The sequence below is a fragment of the Vigna umbellata genome, chromosome 5 (assembly GCF_029865625.1).
Source record: "Vigna umbellata cultivar VRB3 chromosome 5, Vumbellata_1.0, whole genome shotgun sequence".
NCBI lineage: Eukaryota > Viridiplantae > Streptophyta > Magnoliopsida > Fabales > Fabaceae > Vigna > Vigna umbellata.
The window spans coordinates 58,231,519-58,258,135 of record NC_142169.1 but is presented as its reverse complement, the minus strand read 5'-3'; the positions used below and the strand labels follow the sequence as shown (position 1 = coordinate 58,258,135).

The 26,617-nt window shown below is 29.9% G+C and overlaps 1 protein-coding gene across 1 annotated transcript; it reads left to right on the top strand.

Moving 5' to 3' along the window:
• The first annotated feature begins 22,863 nt into the window (after positions 1-22,863).
• On the top strand, positions 22,864-26,617 carry LOC124828713 (uncharacterized). The gene is made up of 8 exons (XM_088115900.1): positions 22,864-23,085; positions 23,289-23,410; positions 23,628-23,743; positions 24,203-24,282; positions 24,753-24,823; positions 24,954-25,010; positions 25,325-25,405; positions 26,276-26,617. The coding sequence occupies exons 1-8, from the start codon at positions 22,864-22,866 to the stop codon at positions 26,301-26,303; spliced, it is 777 nt and encodes a 258-aa protein (XP_087972026.1). The 3' UTR covers positions 26,304-26,617.

The window sequence follows — 26,617 nt, the reverse complement described above, 5'->3', positions numbered from 1 at the left end:
TACAATTAAATTTTAACATTAATTTATTAAAATGAGCATGATTATTATTTTAACCTAATCTCAAGTTTATTGAAACATTGTTATTAAAGTCAATTATCACATTGTGGAGGTATTATCCGTTTTAAAACTTATATAATGTTATGACTTTATTTTTAAAATAAGTGTTAAATTATGTAAAGAGAAAATAATATTTAAACTATCTTATATTTAATTCTTAAATGAGGTGAGACAATTGAATATAATAAAAATAGTTATTTTATTTTATTTTTTTATCATTAAGTGGTTTTGTTCTCAATTTCTATAGTTACATTTGTTAAGATAAAACGAAGAAAATAGGTAATAAAAATTATCTTCTATTTGAAATAAGTAAGAGAATATAAAATGTTTATAATTTTTGCTTCCAAAAGTTGAATATGAGATTTATTTGTAGCCAACTACTAACTAGGGTTTGGAGTTTTAATAATCTGCCTGGTTGTATCTTTCAAAATGAAAAACGTTTTATGCATAATTGACATTATGAGACTGAGGTAAGAGGCATCACATCAAGCACAAAAGTCAAGTTTAAGGACATTTATGGAGTTGTAGCAGGTAGTTTGAAAGTAGTTGAGAATTGTCAAATTTTGAACTTAAAAATATCTAAGTCATACATCAAATTAGTTTATATTTAATTACCTAACTATCCAAATGTCACAAACTTATTTGAGTTAATGTGAATTATGATTATAGCGAGCTGTTTGGATAAAGAAGATGCCATTATTTATGCAATTCATAACCTACTTTTGCTATGCATTTTTAAGTCAAGTCTTGGATATAAAGTTTTTTATATTCAACATGAATAATCTGCAAAGTCCGTGGATTTTTTTTTTGTGATACTACTAAATTTGACAAAGTTTTTTTTTTCTGTCTAAAAATTTTTTTATTAATACTTTCTCTCCAATTTTTTTATACGGCTTAATTAAATTTTGAATTTATGGTATAAACACAATTAGCAAAATGGAGAAATAATGAACATTCAAGCACAATTCCCTAATTAAATCTAGTACAATAAGTTAGATAAAGTCAAGAAAATATTGATTCATCAATATCTGAAGATGACAAGTCTCGCTTTTCAAATGTTATATGCTCTAATTTAAGTGATGTTTTATTTTGTATACCCATTTAAATTTACATCCGAGACCTTTCTTTCAGGTAGGATTTTTTGCATAATCCATGTCTTATTCTCTTCAAAGGCTTATATTTTATAGGTCATTACAACACCCAACCAGAATCCTTTATGACTTCTTTAAAAAATTTAGGTTTTTCTCTTTTTGTTAGAGGTGTAACAAAATTTGTGATGTTTAGCAAAAATTCGTTCATTATTTACAAGGTAAGTAATAAGGTAAAGAGTACCTAAGACATGTTGTTGAGCATATGAACTTTCTGAGGAATTTACTTTTCTAATGATACAATTTACAAAATCCTTATATTTTGTTGATGGAATTTTAATGATGGAATTTTGTTCATGAATATACTCAATAATATAATTAACAGGAGGAGTATAAGGAGCACTGTCTAGTGAGTCAACAAAAGGAAATTAATGTTCTTATAACTTCATAGCTCGAGAGATAAATTATTTATTGGATTCCAAATCATACAATTTTCATCATTTTTGTTCATTGGGGTACCCCAAATATATACTTTTGACTTCTGCTGGCAGATATGTATCTAATACGATGTTGATGATGTGTATGACATAAACAACTAAAAACTTTAATGATATTGAATTGAATAATACAATTTGAGGCATCAATTAGTTGAGATATAGAAATTAAATTACAAGTTAATTGTGACACAAAAAGAACATTTTCAAGCTATAAACGATCATCAAGAACCACATTGCACTCCTTTATAGCAGTGACATCTTTCCCATTCGACAACCTCACCAAGTATGGTTGGCATCTTCTTTACATTTATCAAATAGATAAATTTCCTATCACATGATGTGAGACTCTCGTGTCAATAATATAAAGAATGTCAAAAGGTTGTTGCCATTGTATTGGAGTGATGCAAAAAAAAAATAGTTTTCCTTAATTTGTTTTTAGCTTTTGATACTATGTTAAGAAATAGAAGAAGTACAATAAGAAAACTCAACTCTTCTTTTCATATGCCACTCATACACTCCACTAAATAAAGAGAAAACATATCACTCATAAAAATGTTTATCAAATAATGTCACTAATTATGTCAATCAAATATTGTTCATAATTATCTTCACAAAATAATGTCCATAAAAAGGCTAAAAAAAATCTCATAATTAATGATAAATAATCATAATGATAATATCTCAAAATTTATCAATGTTTCTATTTTAATTAGTAGAATGAGATAGTTAGTATTTCTTCTTTTTTAGTGTGACAACCCTAGGTTTCATTATTTTAACCAATTTAATGAAAACATTGAGAATAAAATTGTAAAATATATTTAAGAATCATTCATAATTGATTACTTTTTGTACATGTAGATGAAACAATTATCATATTTCAAAGTAGATTTGAACAATTTAAAATATATCAATATATTTTTGGTTTTTCCTTTAATGTTAAAAAATGAAAGTCACTATACTTTATACTTCTGAAATAAAAATGCTAAAACCTTCGAAAACATTTGAACATGATAATTTTTTTGATCTTGACAAATGGGATTTATTCTCGTAAGGATTGAGAAGTGATAAACAAATTGATCTTCTTAATTATATAAAAGGAAAATATTTTTTTTTCAATGCATACATAGCTTATATAATAATGTTACAACAATTTCAATATCAATTTCTTAAGTGGAAATGAGTTTTTCAAAACTAAAGATGATAAAAATTTATTTAACATCAATAATTTTTCAACAAATATTAAATAGATTGACATCATCCTCATCTTTCTTCAGCTTATAACAGACAATACTCAGAGTTTCAAACTTAATCTTGATAACTAAACATGAAGGTTGTGCTGGTTGCACGACTTAACCCAACACCTTACAACACAAGCTAACAACAGTCATGCTGTGTTTGCGTTTCTGAAAACACACCTATCTTTCAGAAAGATTAACAACACATGAAACCTTAATAAGATTCTTTGTTTTGTGTCAAATTAAACCACATGTTTTACTTATTATATGAGCTCCTATCAATTCCTTTGAATTTCATTCTTATGAATGTATCTCTCATTATACTTAACATGTTAACTAGAACATTACATAAATCAATACGTACAATGTTTAGTATCTTATTATCAATTGAAAAGAAATAAAATGAAATTTATTGTGATAATTTCATAGATAATTTTACATCACACAAAACCTAAAAAATAAATTTTAAATAACATTATAATACATTTTAGCATACATTATTTTAGTAATAAATAAAAACACATTTTTCTTAAGTTTGTTTTAAATTATCCAAATCCTATCAACTACTCATGTTCAATGTTAGGTTGAGTTTAGACTGCATTTCTTTTACGCCTAGAACAAAAGGAAAACACCAAATAAGTACGGGAAAATTATATTTTGCAAGAAATAATTTTGTAAAAGTGGTCACAATAACTTCTTTCAATTTTTATTTTAAACTCGCACTTCAACTGAAGTTTTGACTCCCCAAAAAATCTGTTTCAATTTTAGCATTCGTGAATAAATTTATCCAAATATACAGATATACAGAAAGTAAACACGACAAACAAGGGAAAATATTATAGAAATATACAATCACTTCTAAAAACTTATAACTAGATTTACAACATTTTTGTTTTTCAAAATTAGATAAAACAAAGTTTGAAGTTAATTAAAAAAAATCACAAGTTTTTAATCAAACAAATATTTTTCCAAATTCAAGTAGAACAATTCAATTGTGCAAACTTTCTACACTCTATACATTAATTCATGATAGCCCTCTTTGTTACATAAACTATTATCAATACAAATCAAACATCAATACTTTACAAATAATTCCCAATACATTATTAGGATTATATAGGTCCACATATTAAATACACATCTATAATTTGTACAATGAAAACCATAATTCGAGCTTCTACACTATTACTTCATCAAAAAATAAATATTATAATTTATTTGTTGCCATCACCTCATAATACTTATAATGAACCTATAGCCGGCTCTTCCAGAAAATTCAACATTCTCCACATCAATATTCAATTAAAAACGAGCTCACAAAAAAAATAATTATATATTCAATTCAAAGTATGGATTAATGATATTTATTGTTGGCAAGAATGAGAAATAATTTTGAATTATGATTAGATTTGAAAATTTTCTAGTTCCCCTATCGGTTATAAGTCACAATTACAATGATGGCATAGTTTGAATTTCAAACAAAATTAAAGAGCTTTTAAGTGTGGTATTGATTTCAAACTCGGATGCAGCCAAAATTCACGTAGCTCTCTACAATTTCCTTTAATATTATTTTCTTATAAATATTTATTCAAACTTCTGAAACTCAATGTTGTGGTCCCTACCAACCGCCACCATTAAAATGACCACCTTCCATAATGTTTTTCAAGTTATCCTAACAATTCTCTTAATCGATAGAACTATTTTATATTAAAGTTCCAAGTTTGGTCATCATTCTCATTTCTTACGATAAATATTATTATCCATCGAAATGTTAAACTCATACTCAATCAATAGATAAAATTATTGTGGCATTATCAAAGTTATTCAAAGTCGTTATTTTTTAATATTTAGTCATATTCTTGTATATTTCAAAAAAAATTAAAGATTCTATTGATTAAATAAGAGGAATTTATAATACATAAATGAATATAAATTTTACTTTATAAATTAACTATAATAAGATTCTTATAATATAAAAAAGAAAAGAAATATATTAATCTATACGCATCTTTTTAGTGTTCATATGTTATAATCTTATTTTATTTTTAATTATACTGTAAAATTAAAAAATTAATAAAAATAAAAATAAACTATCAGAATGTTAAAAGTAACTTCACCCACTTTAACAACACAATACATTATGAGTCCGATAAAAGAAAATTACAAACTGAGTAACTATCCATTGTTTTTATATAATAATCATTATTAACATACAAATACCCAAAAACATAATCATTATTAACATACAAATACCATTTATTTATTATCTAATTTACACTTTTTTTAATAATAGTTAAATATATTTATTTTCTTTATTTAAAAGATATAAAATCTTAAGCAATGTTACATTTAAATTTATTTTATAATATATCGCACATAGAATTAATAAAGAAAACAAATCTAATTTTTTTATAGCTTTTTAATTACAAAAATTTATTAATGATTCAGATTATTAATATATATATATATATATATATATATATATATATATATATATATATATATATATATATATATATATATATAACAGTGGTATAAGTGTCGTTTGAATTTTAGCTAGTCTTAATAAAATAATTACGAGATTTTTTTCTTTTTTCATTTTTATATCACAATAAAAATTATGTAAACATGACAATATAATTAACCAAAAATGATTAATATTATTTTAAGCTCTCAAAACAATGTATATATATATATATATATATATATATATATATATATATATATATATATATATATATATATATTTATAAACTTGATAACTAAATTAAATTGACTACGCAAATAGATAAAGCTCTCAAAATAATTAAAACTTCTAAGCTAATCCGAAATTAAAGATTCAAGTCAGATGGATTAATTTTTTTTTTTAAATTCTAGTATAAATAAATAAAGAATTTGACTCACTAATAACTTGACTTACTTGAACGAATAATTTATTTGTATGTGAAGCAAACAAAATTTTAAAATAGGTTTGAATTTTGGTTACTTGTAAAGGGGTGTAGATTAAAAAAATTATAATTTCTTAAATTTACTAATAAATAAATTAGATTAAATTGCTTACTAAATGATGAAGTCATTATGAATAGGTTGCTTTCCCTCCTTATTGACATCACGAAGACGAAATCAATAACATTTGTGGATGGGCTTCGCTGGTATCATGGCCCAATAAAAGCCCAGGAGCCATTCGTCATCCTAAATGGAATATTATTTTAAGATTTGTAGAGTTTATTTCACTAAAAAAAAATCATTTTGAATCAATTTAATTTTTGTATATTTGAATTCATTTAGAATCAAATTAATTCAAATAAAATTTTGTTTTGGTTAAAAGTGAACTCGCACTCAAACCATTTTATGGTTGCCAAATTTCATATATTTGTTGGGAGAGATAAATTACCGATAAAATTTTCTCTTCAATTATTCAACTTAGTTGCATATTAGATTATATTTTAAGATCGTTGTTAGAATTAATCTAACTTTATTTTTGGATCATCTACTCTACTCTCTAAGAAAAAAAAAATCCAATAATAATGAACAAGTGAACGTATTTAAAAATATAAGTCTTATATAATTGAGAAGAATGGCTACTTGAAACTAAGAAATATTTCACAATGGACAAGATGATAACTAACATCATTATCAAACTCAAAAGAAAAATAAAAATTGATTTAAGCCATTTTCTAGTGGTCACTTTTTTTCTTTTTCTTTTTTATCAAAATGGCCCAACAATGCCCAGCTGTTAGATTTGGATAGCGAGGGCCACCTAGTTTTGTATTCTCTCTCTGTCCATTCGTATAAATGGTGGGCTTCAAAATTAAGAATGGGCCCAATTACTCTGCCGATGAACAAAGACGTGTTTGCTCTTGCGGAAGACCACAAAAAAAAAATGCATTGCGGAAGTTTATATCAAAATTATTTTTTTATATCGTCCACACATTTCATTATTGGAGTTTTATAATTACAAGTTATATGCATTCATGTTTCAGTCACATTCAGAAATCTAAAATTAGAGACATTTAAATTAAATTCAACAAAATTTAAAACATAAAAAGCTTAGGAGATAGGAACAAAATTTAAAACAAAAGATTTTGGAATGATTATTGATTGGTTGAAATTAAACCAGTCCATTTTTATTTAATTCCTTTTACTTTAATACTTTTTACTTGTATCTAAGAATATTTTTTATTTATAAAAAATAAATTTAATAATTCTTTTTTCCTAGTACTACCAATGTATTTCTTTTTTTAAATTAATGACAAAAATATTATTGTGGTGATTTGTGTCCGTCATTCACTCTTTTTGTTATGTGTGGTTTTTTTATTAAATAATGAATTTGTATGTTTGCATGCTATGTTACATGATTTTAACAGATAAAATTATAATGTTTTTTTAAAATGAAAATATTTAAAATAGTAGAATTTTTTTTACCAAATTATTGTAATAATTAGAGAACTATTCCACTTGAAAATTAAACACATGTTTTAAAATATTTACAGCAAATTTCATCCAACTCAGTTAACTCTATTATAACTAATTTTTAAAATTCTTTTGAAAAACTTTCAACAAATATTTGTCGTATGAATTTATGGTTTCAAAAACATGGAAAACATAACAACTCATTCATTTTCATTTTATTTATTTGATTTAAAAAAAATGTTTTACAACATTCTCATTGCCCCAGCTTATGTCTTTTTCTTGCAAGAGTGTCTCTTGTTTGAGACGTGTCTTCAACAATTTGAACACTGTTCGGAAGTTCGCTTCCATGTTTCCTGCTTCTGAGCATGCAATAAAGAAAGTGGGTTGTTTCTGAAACCCTAAAATCCATTAACAAAAATAAAGATCTAATGCTGAAATTATTGTCTATCATAGTTGTCACCAACAAATGAATGAAATCAAAAGCAAGATTTCAAAAGTGAAAATATTTTCCACTGTACGGAACATGAGTCTAAATAGGAATGATAATACCACACGGACAACGGATATTCATTCATTTTAATATATTTATTTTATAAGGTGAAGAATGATGGAGTAAATTGTGTTATAAAATTCTTTTTCTGAATTGACTTTTGGCTTTCATTTTTCTTGGTTTGTAAGTCATTTTCTCTTGTTCATTCAATGAATTATCCTTTTGTTTAAAATGAATAATCATTTTGCTAAGTAAAGAGTTCGGATGTGATACAATTTGGATATCATATTTCAGATAATACGCAATGGTGCGAGATGATATTTTTTTTTATTTAAATTTTCAAGAGAGATAAACAAAAATACATAAGAGAAAAATATAAAATAAAATAGAGATAAAGATGTCACCAAGTTATAATCAACAAGTTCGATTGTTATCATTGTTGTGTTGTCTTGACTGGGGTCGAGGATTTTAAAATCTTCATTTGTAAACATAATAGAAGGCATGTTTTTTACACGCCTTTCCACTGGTTGTACTATTTTTAGCACTAGGGTATGCTTCTTCTGAGTGGAAGCTAATATCCTCCTTTTGCAAAACCTTTTGAAATCGTGTTAATTGCACCCTTTAATGGACAATCTAGCTTTACTCCTGTTGCGACTTCGTAAGTGAACTGACTCTTTACCAATCGATTCTTCAAGTTTCCTTCTTAGGAAACAACTTCTTGGCGAATTACACCCACAAGGAGGACTTCTTTCAACATGTTCGACTATCACAAACTTTTTCAGATGCTCCGCTCGAATCAACTCTTCAATTTTATCTCATAAGGTAGCATGCTCTTTTATGGTGTGTTTGAGGTTGCGATGGTAAAGGCAATGTCTATTGTCTTCCGCATTAAGAGGAGTGGTTTTTTACCTAGGTGGAGGCAAAATACCCTCACTCAAAGCTTTCAATATTTTTTTTAAAGAAGTGTTCAGAGGGATGTATTAATGAAAATGTGGTCCTTTCATAGGTTACTTGGACCGCGCGCCGCTTTTCCCGAAGGATTTTCTATCACCCTTATCATCGGTGGATGGCTCGACCATCATCCCCTTTCGAAAATCTCTCATCTCTTCTACATGCATGAAATTTGCAGCTCTCTGCCTTAGTTCGTCGAGATTTTCAACGGGCTGCTGCACATATTGTCAATGAATGATCAAAATCATAACATTGTGATCATGTGGTGCATGGTGTCAAGACTAACATTTCTTATCAGTAGGGTTACTTTGTCGAATCAGTCCATGGAAGCCCAAAGAGACTCATCCTTCTTTTGTCTTACATTGACCAGGGTGATCGAGGTCAAGTGGTGTGGTCAGCTCATGGAAAATTGGACTCCAAATTTCGACCTGATTGTGGTTGAACAATCTGTAGTGTCCAGTGGGAGTAACGAAAACCAAGCCAAGGCCTTTCCCTTCAATGAAGTAGAGAAAATTGCTCGTCGTATACACTGTCATTTGGTTCATGAAAATCCTTATGTGTTTGTCCAGATCGGTGGATCTGTCATACTTCTAAAACATTGGCATTCTCCAAATGTCGAGTAAAGGGGTATCGCAATTTCCAAAGTGAAAGGGAGCATTTTGATTGTGTCTATCATTGCTACAAATGGATCATGGTTTGTACTGGATCCAAAGCTACTTTCCTAAACCATATGGTCAAACTCATCACGCAACTGTTTGGTTGGTCCTAGTAGAGTCAGGGTGAAGGCATAGGATTCTTCAGGCCCTTGCCCCTATCACATGGTTTCATTCTATGTGTGCAAGGCTTTCAATTCTTCCTCGTATTTACTTTGCATTTCATCCATTCACTTTTGTAGGTTCCTTATCATCTCCCTCGGGTCCAGTTGATAATCCAAAGCTTCTTCTAGCACAACATTATTCGTATATATTCCTTGTAGTCACCATGTGAGTTTATAAGTGTTTGTTTGGCCTCACAGTAAGCGTCAAAATGTTTATGCTAGATCGGTGGAGTACCAATAACTCTTAGGTGGTTCGGTTTTTGGTTTCCTTCTCCCTAATTTTTAAATCTTCTCCTCTAGTCCGTGTGATATAATGAATCCTCATTTTGCTCAATTATTCACTCGGGTGGTACATTCAAAAGACACTCTAATACTTAAGTCAAAAAGGGTTTGGTCGCTCAAGCATTAAATACACCAATAAATGTCGACAACTACCTCACATGACCCCCTTATTTATATAAATTGTAATAGACTTTTATTTACCACCAACCTAATTATAGTTCAATCACCTCTTAATTATAATTATCACATTGATTTGCACTAATCACTACATATAAGTCTAATTAGACTAAGGTATACTCAGATCGATTATTCTATTCACTGCTCGATCTTCATAAAAACCTGATTGAATATGTTCTATATACATAAGTTGGATCTTACCTAATTAATATATATTGCTGCGATCGATCAAGTACCTACTATACCATATTGTTGTATAAATAGAACCTTTATACATTCAATTGAAATTAAAGTTTGATATGAGAGTTTGTTATGTAAAATTGTAACATACGAGTTTAATGAATTTTTTTATGTATGTAAATTAAAATTTGTTAATATTTCAATTGAGCCATACTAATTGTACGTAATTTTTTCATGTTATTTCTCTTACTTTTCTACCATTTATAATATATTTTGTGGATTTATATGAGTTTAAGAGTTTTCTTATTTAGCATTATTAGTTTTATGATATTTTTCATGTTATTTTTCTTACTTTTCTACCCTTTATATTACCTTTTGTGGGTTTACGTGTGATTGTTATCTATTTGTGTTGTAGATTCTCCATACCAAATTTGTTTAGATTAATTTCTTCCATATACTTTCTAATTCATTCATATTAAATAATAAATATTAATTTTATTTATTTTAATTATTATATTTGTAAATTTTAAATTAAAAAATTAAAAAATTATTTTAATAACTTTTTATTTTTTTTATTTACCACGGTCAATTTCTTCCTATCCATAATTTTGCGAGGCATATAAAATCTATTAACCCAAAAAAAAAGTAGTATGAACAAACATGTTTTAACTTATTTATGTGATTAAAAGATTAGTCAACGAAATTACCTTGACCTTCTCTAACTTCTTCACCATATCTACCACCAAAACTTGTTATCTACTAATATTGTCAGGGATCCATGGATGATTTTAAGATACACTTTTTCTATATCATTTATTTATTTATGTGTAAAGCAAAAATAGTATTATTTTGATTTTAAGTTCCTATTTTGTTTTTTAAAAGACGCATCAAATTAGTCTCATACACAATTCTCGTACATTTGAAATATTATTTGTTTTTAATCTTTTTATCACAATTTTATTATTAAAAATCGTCTCAAAAAACTGAAAAAAAATAAATTATCTATACTTCAATTTTTAAGCAATCATTGAGAACAATTGATAAAGAATAAACTAGAGTAGTTTTACACAGAAATTTAAACATTAAAATTATATTCAATATAAAATTAAACATTAAAATTACATGACTAAATTATTTTGTATCTTTAAAATAATTTGTCCATATGCACCGGTGTCAATAAGTCTGCTTTAGCCCGAGTGAAGGTGTTACGTACAATTATTTTGAAAAATGAGATTAACAAACATATATTTTTTTCGAAAAAAAAAATTCCAGCACAGATTTCTTAAAAAAAAAAGAGGCTATAAATTCATTAAACTTTTTTAATGCGAGGGCAAAGTAATTCAGCATAAGACAGTTTTCGTAAGCAACAAAAAAAATGTAATACGAAGAAAACATATGCTATCCAAAAAGTTAATCCAATTAAAATGTTACCATAAAGGATCTAATACATGCAATAACAAATTTTAAACATAAAAACCAGATGCTAATTATTGAAAACAATATTGCTGCAAAGTATATGACTTCATAATTAAAAAGGAAACACATCTTACAAATGAAACAAAAAGTTAAGTTAAAAAGAATATAAATAAAGAAGAACCTTTATTAATTTATTATCGGCCTTGTCAATATAGCAGTTGAAAATATAGGTTTAATGTCTCCATAGGTCTCTATTTATATCCAGAATTTCAAATAGGACCTTTTTTTTCTTTGGCGTCTCAATTGGGTTCTTATTTTTGTAAAATTGAATCAAATAGGGACTTTCTGTCAAATTGATCAAACGGCGTTAAGGATTGTGTCACCTGACATGCTGACAGTATTGTTTTAACATATGTGTCATTAAAAACGTGACTCAATTCTATTATTTTAAATTTTGAATTAAAAAAATTAAGTAAACAGAATGGAAATTCAATTAAAGAAAGGGCAAAGTTGGAAATTGGTATTATACATTCTCTCTGCAATTGCTATGTCGAAATGAAATTGGGGAAATTTGAGTCATAGGCCTCATCATTCATTCACAAAATTGTTGTTGTTGAAATAGATGCAAGTGTTGGTGGGGAAGAACATCCGTTTGAAACAAGTTGAAGCATGACCACCTTGCTCATCTCGCCGTGGCCCACCACCGCTGTTCATCTACACCGTTAGTGTCGTTGCAGAGTCGCGAGCCTCCACAGCCACCACCATCAGAATCGCGACACACCCCATCATCTTCTTTGTCAATCAAAGCACAAAATCGCAGAAACCTAAACAAAGAAAATCAATTCGCAAAATCATCATCGCATGCCTCCACCATCATCATCCTCGTCGGAGCGAAAGTCGCCGCCACCAACGCCATGAACCCCAATCCGTGCAAAGCAGACAACCCAGTCGCACCACCCAAATCGCCAACCTCTATGACCACTACGACACAGACATAGTTCGTCCAATCTTACCTCACGCTACCATGGACACCGTCGCGAGAACCTTCAGACCATGTCCTTCCATCATCGCGAGTGCGCCGCGACATCTTTGTCTTCTCCACTATCGCATAACCAGTAGCGTGTTCCTCTCTGCCAGATCACAAGATTCAATCTCCTCCACACTCCAACTGCAGGCACTAAAACTATCGCTCCCCACCATCACCGGACTAGTAAAGCCAAACCAGAAAAACCCAAAAACCCCCAAATCTGGCCACAACAGAAACCCTCAAAAAGCATCCAGAGCACCACTGTGAATCTCTATCCACCTCCTCTAAGCCAGAATCCCAATCGCAACCTGCAAGGGAAACCACCTTCAAGGTTCATGCATTCCCAATTCAAAAGAACCAAAACGCAGCCATGGAAATTTGGGATGCAAGAGCGAGAATGTGGAGGTAGAAGAAGAAGTAGAAAGTCTTTATTTTTCCCACTTTGCCCTTTCAAAAAGCTTATTACACCATCATGCATTCATAACTTTTAATATAAAATTAATGTATAATGCCACGTCTCATTAACTTGAAGATTGACCATGCCATGTAATCAACACTTAAACGGTCGTTTGCTTAATTTAACGGCAGACCTTTAATTACTCAAATTTTACAAAAATAAGGATCCAATTGAGACGCAAAAAAAAAAAGGGTTCTATTTGAAATTCTGGATAAAAATAGAGAATTATGAAGACATTAAACCGAAAATATATAATCTTTGATTTAAGGATATTTTTTTAGTTTGGAGCCCACATAAGAAGGATGTAACATTAATTAAATGATAATTCATTGTAAATTAACAAATTCAAAAGTGTATATGGAAATTGTTTATTATAATCAAAGCCTCTTTTCTATTGAATTTGGATAGCTGAATCAGTGTGAGTAGTTGGCAAACCTGTATCATTGTCTAATTTTGTATCTCCAGTCTCAGCGTAAGCAGCTTTAGAATAATAACCATAGTTTAGGCTACAGTTCTTTAATTTCTATAACTAATTCGTATATATATTTGAACTAATGGTAGTAACTTTTTGTTTTAGTTTTATTAATATATGTAACATCATGGTAAATCTATTTTATTTTTTATATTTTACATTGGATTTTCCTTAAAATATTTAGTTGTATTGAAACTATACTTTGATCATTTTTATTATGTTTTTATAAATTAACATAGTTAACTTTCATATATTAATTAGTACATTCAACAACAAGAAAGCTTAAAGCACTAATATAAGATGCATTGGACGTGAACTATACCTTATATAGTATTGCTAATTATTGGAAATATATAATAAACCACTTCAAATATTATAGAAAACTCATATTTCGATTTCATATATGTTATGAAAAAAAGATAATATTTATTTATTACTGTATATCTTTTTGTCTATGTATTAAGCAGTAGATTTGATATTGAAAAACTTTGTTACAGTTGATAAGTTATTTTTTACATATTAGCAATTAGTATTTATTGTGTTATATTGTAGTATTTAGACAATATATTTTTGTATTTTGATCCAGTTAATTTATTTTTTTATTAATAATTATGATTAGTCACATATAATTAATTTTGTGATAATTTTGGTGCACTTAAATAAGCGTTAATGTTTAAGTAGAATCTTATATAATTTTAATTTTTGATAATTTGGTATATATTCATTAATAATTGCATGTTGACGTACGTATAAACCATAATATAATTTTAAAAAATAACATTATATATTATATTATAATATGTGTATTTATAAAGTAATTTAGTGCCTGCTAAAAAGCATATTACATTGATTAATTACATAGATTTTAGTTATAACTAATATAATATTTTTGTAATCTACCTTTTTCAAACTTATACACATATACGATATCTAAAATGAATGTAAACACTTACAGAGTAAATTTGGAAGTGGGGACAATTTTAAATAGAAAGAAATTTTAAATTAAACCTATACTTCATTCCTTGCCATGTGTATTTTCTTTCTTTTGTTCTAAATTATATGCAAGAAGAGGAACAAAAATTGGTAGCCACATTTATGTGTAAAAATCAAGAAATAAGATGCAAGTTGTGTTTTATGAGTGAAATTATGGAGAAAATAAAAGGATTGAAGAATAATAGAACAGAATATGACCCACATTATCTGAAACATAGGAACCCCACCAAACATGCATTTTGATGTCATAATGTTTTAATAGGTTGTTTGGATAAAAACCTGATTATATTGGTGAAGTTATGATTGATCTTGATGTGTTTTGGCAATTATAGAAGAGTCTGATCCAATGAGATGAATTAAAAAGTCGCTTTTCTAGGGTTATCATCTTATCTCAATGAGGCTAATAATTTTCTCCAAGACACTTCAATAGACGGTATGTTATAAAGTTCCTACCTACTGTCACTGTATACAGTTATGCTTATTTTGAAACAGGGAAACGGTGTAGGTGGCCGATGTCTCTGCAATCAATGCCGAGTTTGACCAGTAAATTAAAGCTTTGCTTTGGAGTTAAATTTGGGTCAGTGTCTCTCATTTTGGCCACAAAATGACCCTTCAAGAAGGGCATGGACCGTTTTGAGGGTTAGGACCAACCTATTTTTCTTATTCTGAGCACCTGGACTCCCACTATTTTACGTTAAGATAACCATATTTTGATAATATTTTGACAACATTTTAATATTATCTAAATGTTATTTTATGATTGGTCTAAAATTATTTCACAATCAATAATAATAATCATAAACATTAATATAGATCCATCACGACAAATAAATGGTGTTAAAACATTTTAAAAAAATATTGTTATTATCGTTTACATTACCCGGATTTCATGTTAAAACCTTCACCAACTTCACATCTTTCATTTCTATGTTTCTCCCTTTGCCATCTGCGTCTGAATATGGGGTGTTTGCAGCATGTGCAAATCATATCATACAGTAACAAAGTAAAAGTAAGTTTGTTTAGTGTTTGTAGTGATGGGTAATCATTGAAAACAAGAGTAAAGAAAGTTCATCAGTTTGCATATAGTAGTATTCGTCTTTCGTGTTTAACTTTGTTTAGGATTTAGTATGTCATGAGAATTTAATCAGAAGTTTAAGTTTCATATTAAATAATAGATTAATGTATCTTATCAGAAGTTTAAGTTTCATATTAAATAATAAATTAATGTATCTTCGTCTTTGTAGGATATTTTATTTTTTTTTATTACTATCTAATATAAGACTTATCTCTTTTAAAATGTGGTTTTTAAGAATAAACTTAAAAAAAATAAGGTTTCAATAATTAATCTTAATATTATTCGATAAATTTAAGATCAAAACAATGTCATATAGTCTGAGATCCATAACAAAACATTTGATTCTTGAACCAGATCGAAATATGTTAATTTTTATATTATATTGAACTCATGTTTTTGTTTATATTACGTCTCTCATGATATTTTCTTCAAAGACCATTATACATTTATGTTTCCGTGACATTTTTTTTTGTACATTACATATATCATATTGATTAATTTCGACTGAGAAGTTCAATTGACTATTACTAATGACATTTTTCTTTTAGTTATCTTATTTTGATTCACAGAATTCAAACTAGAGATATCTGACTTTAGTCGTCTGATTTTTATAGATATTTTCTGTTGAATTTTGAGAAAAAAAAAACTAAAAGAAGTTGGCATTTTCGTTTCAGTGATTGGGATCGTGAAAAGGAAAAAACTATATATACATTGTTGCAACCACAAACATGCAAGCAAACACAAACAAGTGCATAGATCTTAAAAGATACATTTACTTTATTGGCTCTTTATTTATTGTGAAAGTCAGACTATGTCAGATATTTTTTTGGTACTACAAGAATCTCTCGTGTATTGAGTTGGTCACAGCTTGTGCTTAACTTAAGCATTTATTACAGTAATGATTTATCTTCTTTCAAAGAAAAGGAAAGGCTAGATATTTTTTATGCACCTCTCCTTTGTTTCTCGTCTACATTAGAACTTAGAACCTACTTGACACCAAAGCATCTTCCTGGACTATTGGTTACAAAACACATTTAACACTTATAACTCCCTTCATAGAGTCTATACAACCATTTTTTTTTTATAAAGAGCTCTTTGTTTTTGTTGGGTCTCATAATCACGGAAAAGAGAAAATATCAATAAAATCTGAGTCCAATCATATAAGAAATTGATATCACTCTCTACTCAAAATCTTAAGATAGTGAATTAATGTTTCGTCTTTATATAAAATTCTACTTTCTTATTTTTATCTAATATGGGATTTAAATTTACACTTAGATTTTCTTGAATTTTTGCAGTAAAAAAATGTTAGTTGTTCAGAGTAAAAGTGTATATTCTAATACGTTTTACTGTATACTAATGGTGTCATTTCAACAAGAATTTATTAAAAAGAAAAACTAAAACATTTAAGCTGCACTACAAAAAAATCAATATAAATTACGACAGTTATTTCCCTATAATGTCATAGAAAGTTTGTCAATAACACTCTATCATTTAGGGTTTGGAAGAAGATGAAAGGCTTGTGTCTTTTAATTTTATTTCTTTTCAACTAAACCCTCATCGTATACTAAGGATTTTGAAGAAGACACTTGGTCGCGGATGGAGTCAAAGAAGGAGCGGTTGTCGTCATCGTTGATAGAGAATAAATCATTATCTAGGATTCTGATGAGAGAGGTGGAGGAAGGGGCAACATCAGTGGTGGTGGTGGTGGAAGGAAGGTTACAGCCATAATTGTAATGGTGGAAGTTTCCTAAGAGCTTGAAAGAATGGAGTGGATGAGTTTGGATAAAAAATGAATAATTAGTTTAGTATAAAGATTTTGGGTTTGAAAAAATGGAAAAAGAGGAAATTAGAGAATGTAGGGAATCATTTTGGCAAAATTCAAATAACAAAAAATAGGAGGAAATTTAATAAAGGATCAGAAAAAATTAAAAAGTTTAAATTTATTAAAATATGAAGTTAAACACATTATATATGAACATAGTAATTAAAAACGTTACATTTTATATGTAAAATATGACCGTTTTTCAATTATCTTAATATACTGCAAAAAAAAAAAAACAAAATAATTTTAAATAATTGTTATATATTAAAAACAATATATTATATATTTTTTGTAGTGTTTACTATTATCTATTCTTCTTTGCTGGTTGTTTTCTTTCCTTCATTATCTGTACACTCCAATTTTTTTTTGTGCATCAAACACTTTTTTTTTTCGATACCATTTTCAATTCTATGAATTCTATGGTTTGATCACAATGCGTTGGTCAGCAGCTTATGAATTTCTAATATTCTTCTATATTTTAAAAAGTATATATGATAATTGTATATTTTACTTAATCATGTAAGGCTTTGTTAGTTGTACATAAAAAATATTGTAAAAAGTGAACGTCCTCTATAAGTATTAAATGCAAAATTAGACTATTTGTGTAATCATCTCTTCATAAATGGAGGATTTCTTGATTAATGTACTGATCGATACCAATTTATTTACTAAAATCTCGTTCATTTATTTGAATTTTTAAAAGAATAAAAAAATATACCTCTCTATATATATTACTGTGAAAAAGGTATACTTTGATTGAAATGTTATAACAGTTTTTTTTAAAAGAAATGTTATAAATCAAAATTTTAATTTAAAAAAAGATATAAATTTATATTTATTTTCATTTTTAGTGCATTAAATAATTTTTAAAATGATTAAATTATTGACTTCTTAAACCATATTCATTGACCAACTTTACAATAACTTTAATTTGTTTTTTTTTATTTCAATGTGTCACACTATTTTTTAAGATGCCATTGCAATTTTTATTATAATATAAAAAGTTATAAGACTCACATTATAGTTAATGCTTTATTTAATTGATAGGTTTTGTCAGAATCATTAAAAACGCACTCAAAAACCCCTCTGAACGGACGCCAGGTGTCAAGCTGAGGGGAGTCAGAAATCAGATAGTGGAGTGCAGGTGTCAGCAGAGGATGCGGACGTTCATTTTAAACAAAACTGATTTTTCTGAAATTCGCGTCACACCTTCTGCATGCACTCTTCTTCTCCAAAACTCTGATCTTTCATTTCTCCTTCTTCTCTCTAAAAAGATCTCCCTTCTCTCTACCGAAACTCACCCTCTCTCTTCTCCGATCACCATTCAGGCACCGTAGAAGCACTCCCGGCAACCCAAGCGTCAGTTTGAACCGATCAGTTTCGAGTTTTGAACGGGTAAGTTCTTCTTGTCCTTAACTGTTCGTTCTCAGACACATGCAAACCAAGTTCTGGTTGCATGAATTCATAGCATCATTCTTAACCATTTTGTTCTGTTGTTTGATTCTGGTTTGAAGAGTCGTTGAACGTTGAGGTTAGAAAGATCTGTAGTCAGACGAACCAAACTTTGTCTATTAGGACGTTCGTTCACGCTCAGAGGTAAGGGAAGCTTATCTAATTTAATTGTATGTTCGTTTGCACGTTCGTTGATAATGAATGTATGTTGCTGAGTGGTTGAATGTATATAAAGTATGAATGTTGATATGCTTGTTTATATGGAATATGATTAATTAGTATGATATGGATTGTATGAAGTATGAAAATTGAGTATGATGTGAATTTATAAAGTTATGAAATTATGTATTAAGAAATGAGTTGAAGATAAATGAGACCTGGATATGGAATTCCTATGATAGTGTACGTTCGTCATGGAACAGTCATTGACCGTTCGGTAATATTAGTAACATTGGTTAAAATTAGATTCTTTCATTTGGAAAGAATCCTAGTTGAGGACGAGCGTCTTCGTGTGATAATACTATGCTTGAGCGTTCAGCCAAGCGTAGTTGTATCTGAGTATTTTATGATAAACTTAAATTTTGTAAATATATGTAATTGTATATTTTAGTTATTCTTAAACACTACTCTAATAGTATTTTAGTATATTTATCAAGCCTCTTTTCTTTAAGTTTAGTAGCACTTGGTCTTATACCAAGTGTTCGTCCTAAGTAAGTGTTTGGTATTACACCAGGCCCTCGTTCTAACTCCTTAAGCTAAACTTCATCATAAGAGCATTCGTTCAAGCCCACTAGGGTCGCTAAATAGAGTGTTCAGTCTCTGACTGTCATTCGGATTTTTTTTATATATACTAAACCCAAATAAGCTAAGTTTTCGTAATCGTTCGGTTTCTTCATGGAAATTATCCTAAGTCTTCTTCTTGGAAAGTCTCGAAGTGTCTGTATTCATTGGTTACAGCATAGAGCCATAGTACTGGGCATGGTCATTTCGATGTTCGGTTGAAGTCCTCAAAGTCAGTTCATCTAATTGACTCACTTTTAAATAACGCTCGTTCCATTAGTTTATTGTGATAATTGATTGTACTCGGTTTCTTTCTCAACCCGACAATACCCTTTAGTCTAAATTCCTTCTGGAACTGAAAACTTCTCAGTCTCGCTCCAAGTGTTCGGTCTCATTCTAAATCAATGTTGAACATTCGGTGTTAAGTACCCTTACGGATCGTTGTGAAAAATGTTTAAGTGAGATGAATAATAATGAAAGATACGAGAATATGATATGGATGAAAATGTTGTATATTATGGACAAGTGTTCCGGGGAGGAACGACTCATGAATGAATATTGGAATTTGTGAAGTATGACTGTGGGCATGCTAAGCTGACTGTTCATTTTGATGTTCCGTGAGTACTTGTCTTCACGTAGAAGAGGGTAGGTCATGTGTGGGAACGACAGTAGATCCTAGTCCTTAGGGGTACTTTGGATAGATAGGACTAACCTCGGGTGGTAGCTGTTGAGGGCATCCCAGTTACTATATCACCCGGGTGCACGAACGCCTGTAGCTACACAGATTTCATACAGTCCGGACAGTCGGTCTAGTAATAGGTTTTGTATGATACGTATGTTGAAATTTATCTTGTGTGTTGGATTGTTTAAAAATGTATGTTTATGCATGAATTAAATTACATAAGCCTACCCTGTGTTTCTCTTGTGTTGTCTTGTTTTGTACGTCCGTCCTTGTCATTGCAATGATCATCCGTGTGGATGTGAGCAAAAGGAGACGAGCTGCTGGAAGAGGCGCTGGAAGAAGAAAATTTGGTAGAGGTAGAAGTGAAGACCGAACAATAGGACGTTCGGTCAGTAGTCTAGTATAGTGAGGTGGTCGTTCGATCACCTCTCCTTTTGATTTTATTTTGATCGTTCGGTATAAGTTTTGTAAACCGTTCGGTTAAACTTTCTTAACATGTTTAGTTAATTTTGTAACTATTTTATGTATGGCCGTTTGGCCATAAGCGTTCGTTCCACTCTAGTGTAAGACTGATCTGAATTATTGGTAAATGTAATTATTCTATTATATAGTTTATACTGTATTTTTGGGATGTTATAGGTTTTATAATACTTATATTTTAATTAATATTTTAAGATGTCTTTTTTTTTATAATTTATAACTCATGATTTTATTAAGATTCAAGATCTTAAATATTACATTATATTGATAATTCAAAAAAAATTATAAAACTCGTTTGAAACATTTATATGACTTCTATACTACATGTAATGTAGTTTACATTAGGAAACTTACAAATTGTATGTAAAGAAAAAGCAAAGATAAATGAGTAGTTATTTTTATGTTACATTAATGAGATAGTCTTTATATTTGTACTAAAATTTTAATTGGATCTTTAAATTTTAAGTAGTCTTAACTGGGTATTTTGTTTTAAAAGATATATAACAAATAAACTTAAATTGTAACACTAGTTAAAAGTGGTGCATAATAGACATAATGATGTGCATTATTTTATTATGTAAAATTAAGCAATTACATGGAATTGATTAATTGCACAACTTTGTTTGTACATAAATGATTTGGTTCATAGTGGTCATGGTCATACAATTTAAAGACTAACACAAGATCAACAGAGCTAGGGATTTGAAAACCGTATGAAAGGAGCACAAAACAAGATTTTCAAAACGTTCATCGATAATTAAAGGTTGATAATAATTGAGGTGAGTTTGATTTGGTGGTTGATTGGGTGTTATGTTTCTAAGAAAAGGAAAGAATACATGGAATCGAAAAAGATATAAAGGCACAATGCAAAATTGGGAGAAAATTGAAAATCAAGGAAGAGAACTTCAACTAAGTAAATGCTCATCTCATAATACTTAAACTTGTAAAACTAAAACATCATTCAATTTCAAATTTTCAAGAAAGAAAATGAAAAGCAAATGGAATCTAAAAACATAAATTGAAAAAACATTGAAAGATCATTAATAAAAAACCCCTTATAAATGTCAATATTTAGCAAAGTTGAGAAAAGAGACATCCAATTTTTATAATGACAAAAAAACCAATATTTAAATATTATAACAAAGAAACTAATCACTTAAAAGAGAAAAATGAATGTCAACTATTAACAAGTATTTAATCAAATGAAACATTCTTCGCTAAATATTCTAATTCACTACATCTTAACATAGTTTATGTCAAATTAACATAAAACACTCATTTATTATATATTTTAGAAAACAAAGACACAAGACTATCTAAAATATAAAAATCAAATTAATGTTTCGATACATACAAATACGAAGATTATTGTTTCAGTCTATATTTTGTGGGACCGATGAACATACCTTGCCAACGTGTCTTTCTTGCTTCCGGATGTCTATGTCGCTCGCTGGTCCTTTGATGTGTTGCTTGCTTGTCTTTTCTGGAAGTCGTTCGCACTCCTTCAGTTCATACCACTCGTCCACTTTCACCCGCAGAGGGGGAGGTACCTGCGAAGATACTCCGACGCTCAAGTCAGGCGTGAGTTATAGAGCCTCAGCTCTCAAGAAAGTGATTTTGTTCTCACTGTAGAATGTTATCTAGTGTTAATACAGCGTAAGTTGAACGTAGAAAAAACCTACCTGGACTTTTTCCCTGTTATTGTATTTATAAGTGTAAAAACAACCTTACCTAGAAACTTGGTTAATTACTCATAAGTATCTTAACCGCTTAAAATATCTAAGATATTTTATCCAATAAATATCTTACTATACATAATGCCTCCCAAGTCCGAGTTAACCGTTCCGTTTTATGGACGAGTTAACTATAGGACTTGTGAGTTTGAGGGAGGTTGTATTCACTGTGTTAGGGAGCGTGTTTCTGGTCGTTGCTCATCTGTGTACTGAACGACGAGCTTTATGGGTTTTCTCTTTGCCATAGGCCGAGCGGTTGAACATTTTAACACCTGAGGCTAAAGATGACCGAGCGGTTGAGATCGAATGACAAAAAACATGTGAGGCCGAAAGGCCAAAAGCTGGAAAGCTTGAGGCCGAACGGCCAAAAGCTGGAAAGCTTGAGGCCGAACGGCCAAAAGCTGGAAAGCTTGAGGCAACAAAAGGTCGAACGATTGAATGTTGGAACGCTTGAGACCACGGGTGGCCGAGTGGTAGAGGCCGAGTGGCCGAATGCTGAAACGCCTGTGGCCATGGATGGCTGAACGGTGGAGGCCGAGTGGCCGAACATCAGTGAGGCCAAATGGCCAAATGCTGGAATGCTTGTGGCCATGGATGGTCGAGCGGTTGAAGCCAAAGGGCGAATACCTTTGAGGCCCAACAGTCGAATTCTTGAACACTTGAGGCTCTATAACTCACGCCTGACTTGAGCGTCGGAGTATCTTCGCAGGTACCTCCCCCTCTGCGGGTAAAAGTGGACGAGCGGTATGAACTGAAGGAGTGCGAACGACTTCCAGAAAAGACAAGCAAGCAACACATCAAAGAACCAGCGAGCGACATAGACATCCGAAAGTAAGGAAGACACCACTACAAGAAAAACATCATTTACATACGGATTATTATATACAGATTCTAATCAGTAGATAAAAATTTTATTATATACGGATTTTATATACGGATAAGTTACATACAGATATTATATACGGATATTAAAATAAATAATAAAAAAATTAAAAAAATAATTAACCTAAGACATAAGCTCACAGCTTCTTCATTCGTGCATTTTCAGCCACACGTATTTCACCTCTCCTTCAACCACATTTCATTTTGATTCACTGCCTCCCGTCTTCACCATTTTCTCTCGAGAGCCTCTGAACCATCCACATTTTCTTCACAGATCCACAGGTTTGTTCATCACATAATCACTTCATCCTCTTAAATCTCCATGTCTTCCTTCTATTTTCACTTTCATATACATAACCACCTCCGAATCCTAGGGTTTCGTCCTCCTCTTCACTTTTCCTTCATTTTTAACCGATTAAAACCACTTTTCTACAGATTAAAACCCTTTCTACCGTTTGTTCTTCGATTTCCACCGATTGAACCTCCATTTGCGTCGTTTAAACACTTTTGTATCGATCAATCTTGCGTTTGAACCGATTAATCGGTTCATATTGAGTTTCTCCCCATTTTTAGGGTTCCTTCGGTCCATATTAGGGTTCGTCCTCCATTTTAGAGTTTTCCCCCAATCTTTCTGGCTTTTATTCGTTCGTTTAGGGTTTTCTAACATTTTCTTCCGTTCATTCTCTGTTTTGTTCTCGATCTCAAGTTCGTCTCATTATTCCGCTGCGTTTGTTCATGAAGGAAGCTTCGAAGGAGCTCGAGTCCGCGTCGCTCTTTTGGTCTCCTTGGAGGGTCTTCCATCAAGTGGTATTCAGAGCAAGGTAGAGCACGCTACAAGAGATAAGTATTGCTTTCCTTGTTTGAAATGTAATATATTGTATCAAATGGATGCTCTCTGTTCTCTAATAGTATCTTTCCTCACTTCTTTCATTCATAACATTTTTGTCTCGTATACTACTAACTCATTCTACTTGAATTAAAGTTTCCATTTAATGTCAGCTATAAGTAACTTAGTTTACATTTGCATTTTTCCTTTAGTAACTTATAGGTTTAAGTTTAACTCTACAAAATAGGTTTCGTCTTTCATGCCTTTTAATAATGGCTTTTCTGTTTGATGACTTTGTTACTAACCCTGTTCTGAATGTGTGATTTGGGTAGTTGATCAGGATCTATCAGTGTGTGATTTTTAAAATTATCTATTAACTATGGGACACAGATTTTGGCCTTTCATTTTATGTATTTTAAATTATTTTGGCTGCTAGATTTATTCTGAACATGAGGTTTTTGGCAGTTCTATCAAGATATATCGAAGCCAACAAAAGCTCAAGAATGTCTAAGTCAGATGTTGCAAATTGATGGAAGGTAATTGTTGTTAATGAAATGGTATCATTAGCATCACAGGCATTTTAGCTGGTAATTGGTTTATAAAGTTTGAAGTACTTTATGCCTGTTTGCTCTTTATTCGCAGCTGATTACTTGTGTTGTATGTTAGGTTTTCCAGAGCTCATAATTTGCGTGGCCTTTTGTTCCATGCAATGGGACAACATAGGTATGTAAACAACCTTAACTGCTGTTTAATTGGAGATTGACTATTTAATTGAGATAAATGTACCTTGCAAGCCTTCAATAGTATTTATGATTGGGGCCGTGAATTAAAGTAACACACTTTGAGATATAGTGGCACACCTATAGGTAGTTATTGAAGAAAATATGGTGGTAGAAGTTGGAAATATGATGAAATCTGATAGGAAGAACTAAACTACTCAAAAATACATAAAATCTTTAGCTAAAAGACACTAAAAGATAACATTGTCACCATACTGATTCACATTTGTCACTCAGAAACTTCATTTATGATCTCAGGTCAAGGATTATGATGCTGCTCTGGATTTGGAATTGGACTCAATGGATAAGTTTGTGCTTCAGTGCCTTGCCTTCTACCAGGTTTGTATACTGTAAAATATTATATTTGTACAACTTCTGTTTTTCCCCTTAATTCTATTTTATTCATCTCTCAGAATTCTGCATAAACTATTGTTGTTTCACAATAAAAATGTGCTGAAAACTGTTGCTATTTTGATTCAAATGCTGCAGAAAATTATTTGCTGTTTGGGTATAAAAATGCTGCTGAAAATTCTTTGCTGTTTTGATAAAAATGTTGCAGGAAATTATTTGCTGTTTTGATATAAAAATCCTGCAAAAAATTGTTTGTTGTTTTGATTCAAATGCTACAGAAATATTTTATTGTATTAGTTGGTTAAAAACTTGTTTAATATATATTTATTGTATGGGATGTTAGTCATGATTGATATATTGTTATATATATATATATATATATATATATATATATTATATATATATATATATATATAGATATTTTGTAATAAACTTTTTCCTTTGGGATTATTAGTATATTATATTAAAAGTATTAACTGGATTGCTGCAAAATTAATCATATTTGGATGTATGAACGTGTGAATGTACCTTGTGATTTTAGTATAGTCTTGTTGCTGATTTGGATTCAATTGTTATTAATTAGTTGAATTCCTTTTCATAAAGTTTTAGATAAAAACTCTCAAGAAAAGAAAATAAGAAAAAAATGTCTTCCTCGCAAATAGAAATCAACTTATATATAGACTTATTTGGCGAGTTAATATATCAAGAGAAGTTTTGTAAAATTATAAACTAATGTATAGACTCATCCAAAAACTGACATATAATAAATTTCTATTAATTTAATGAGTTAAGTGTAGAATCTTTCAATTAATTTCTTAAAACTATTAATTGTATTTCTTTTTTTCCTTATTACTGCAGGTTGGGGCAATTGCTTTTGTTGCTTTAACAGGACTGCTAGTATTGGAGCAGTTGCAGGTTGCTGCTTTGACAACTATTGACATGGTGATAGCTTCTTGGCCTATAACATTTCACACTATGGGAAACTGAGCAATGGGCTAGACATCTTGTTTTGAAAAGAATAGCACAATATATATCTAGTTGACATCTTTCTCTATCCACAAAAGATATTGTAGTTGTTGTAAACATCTTTCTCTGCCTTTAGACTTAGATATTTTACCATTCTAGACATATTTTATTTTTTCATTCAAGTATAGGATCCTTATATATTTTCTTGTACAATTTTTTTACTTTAGCATTGTC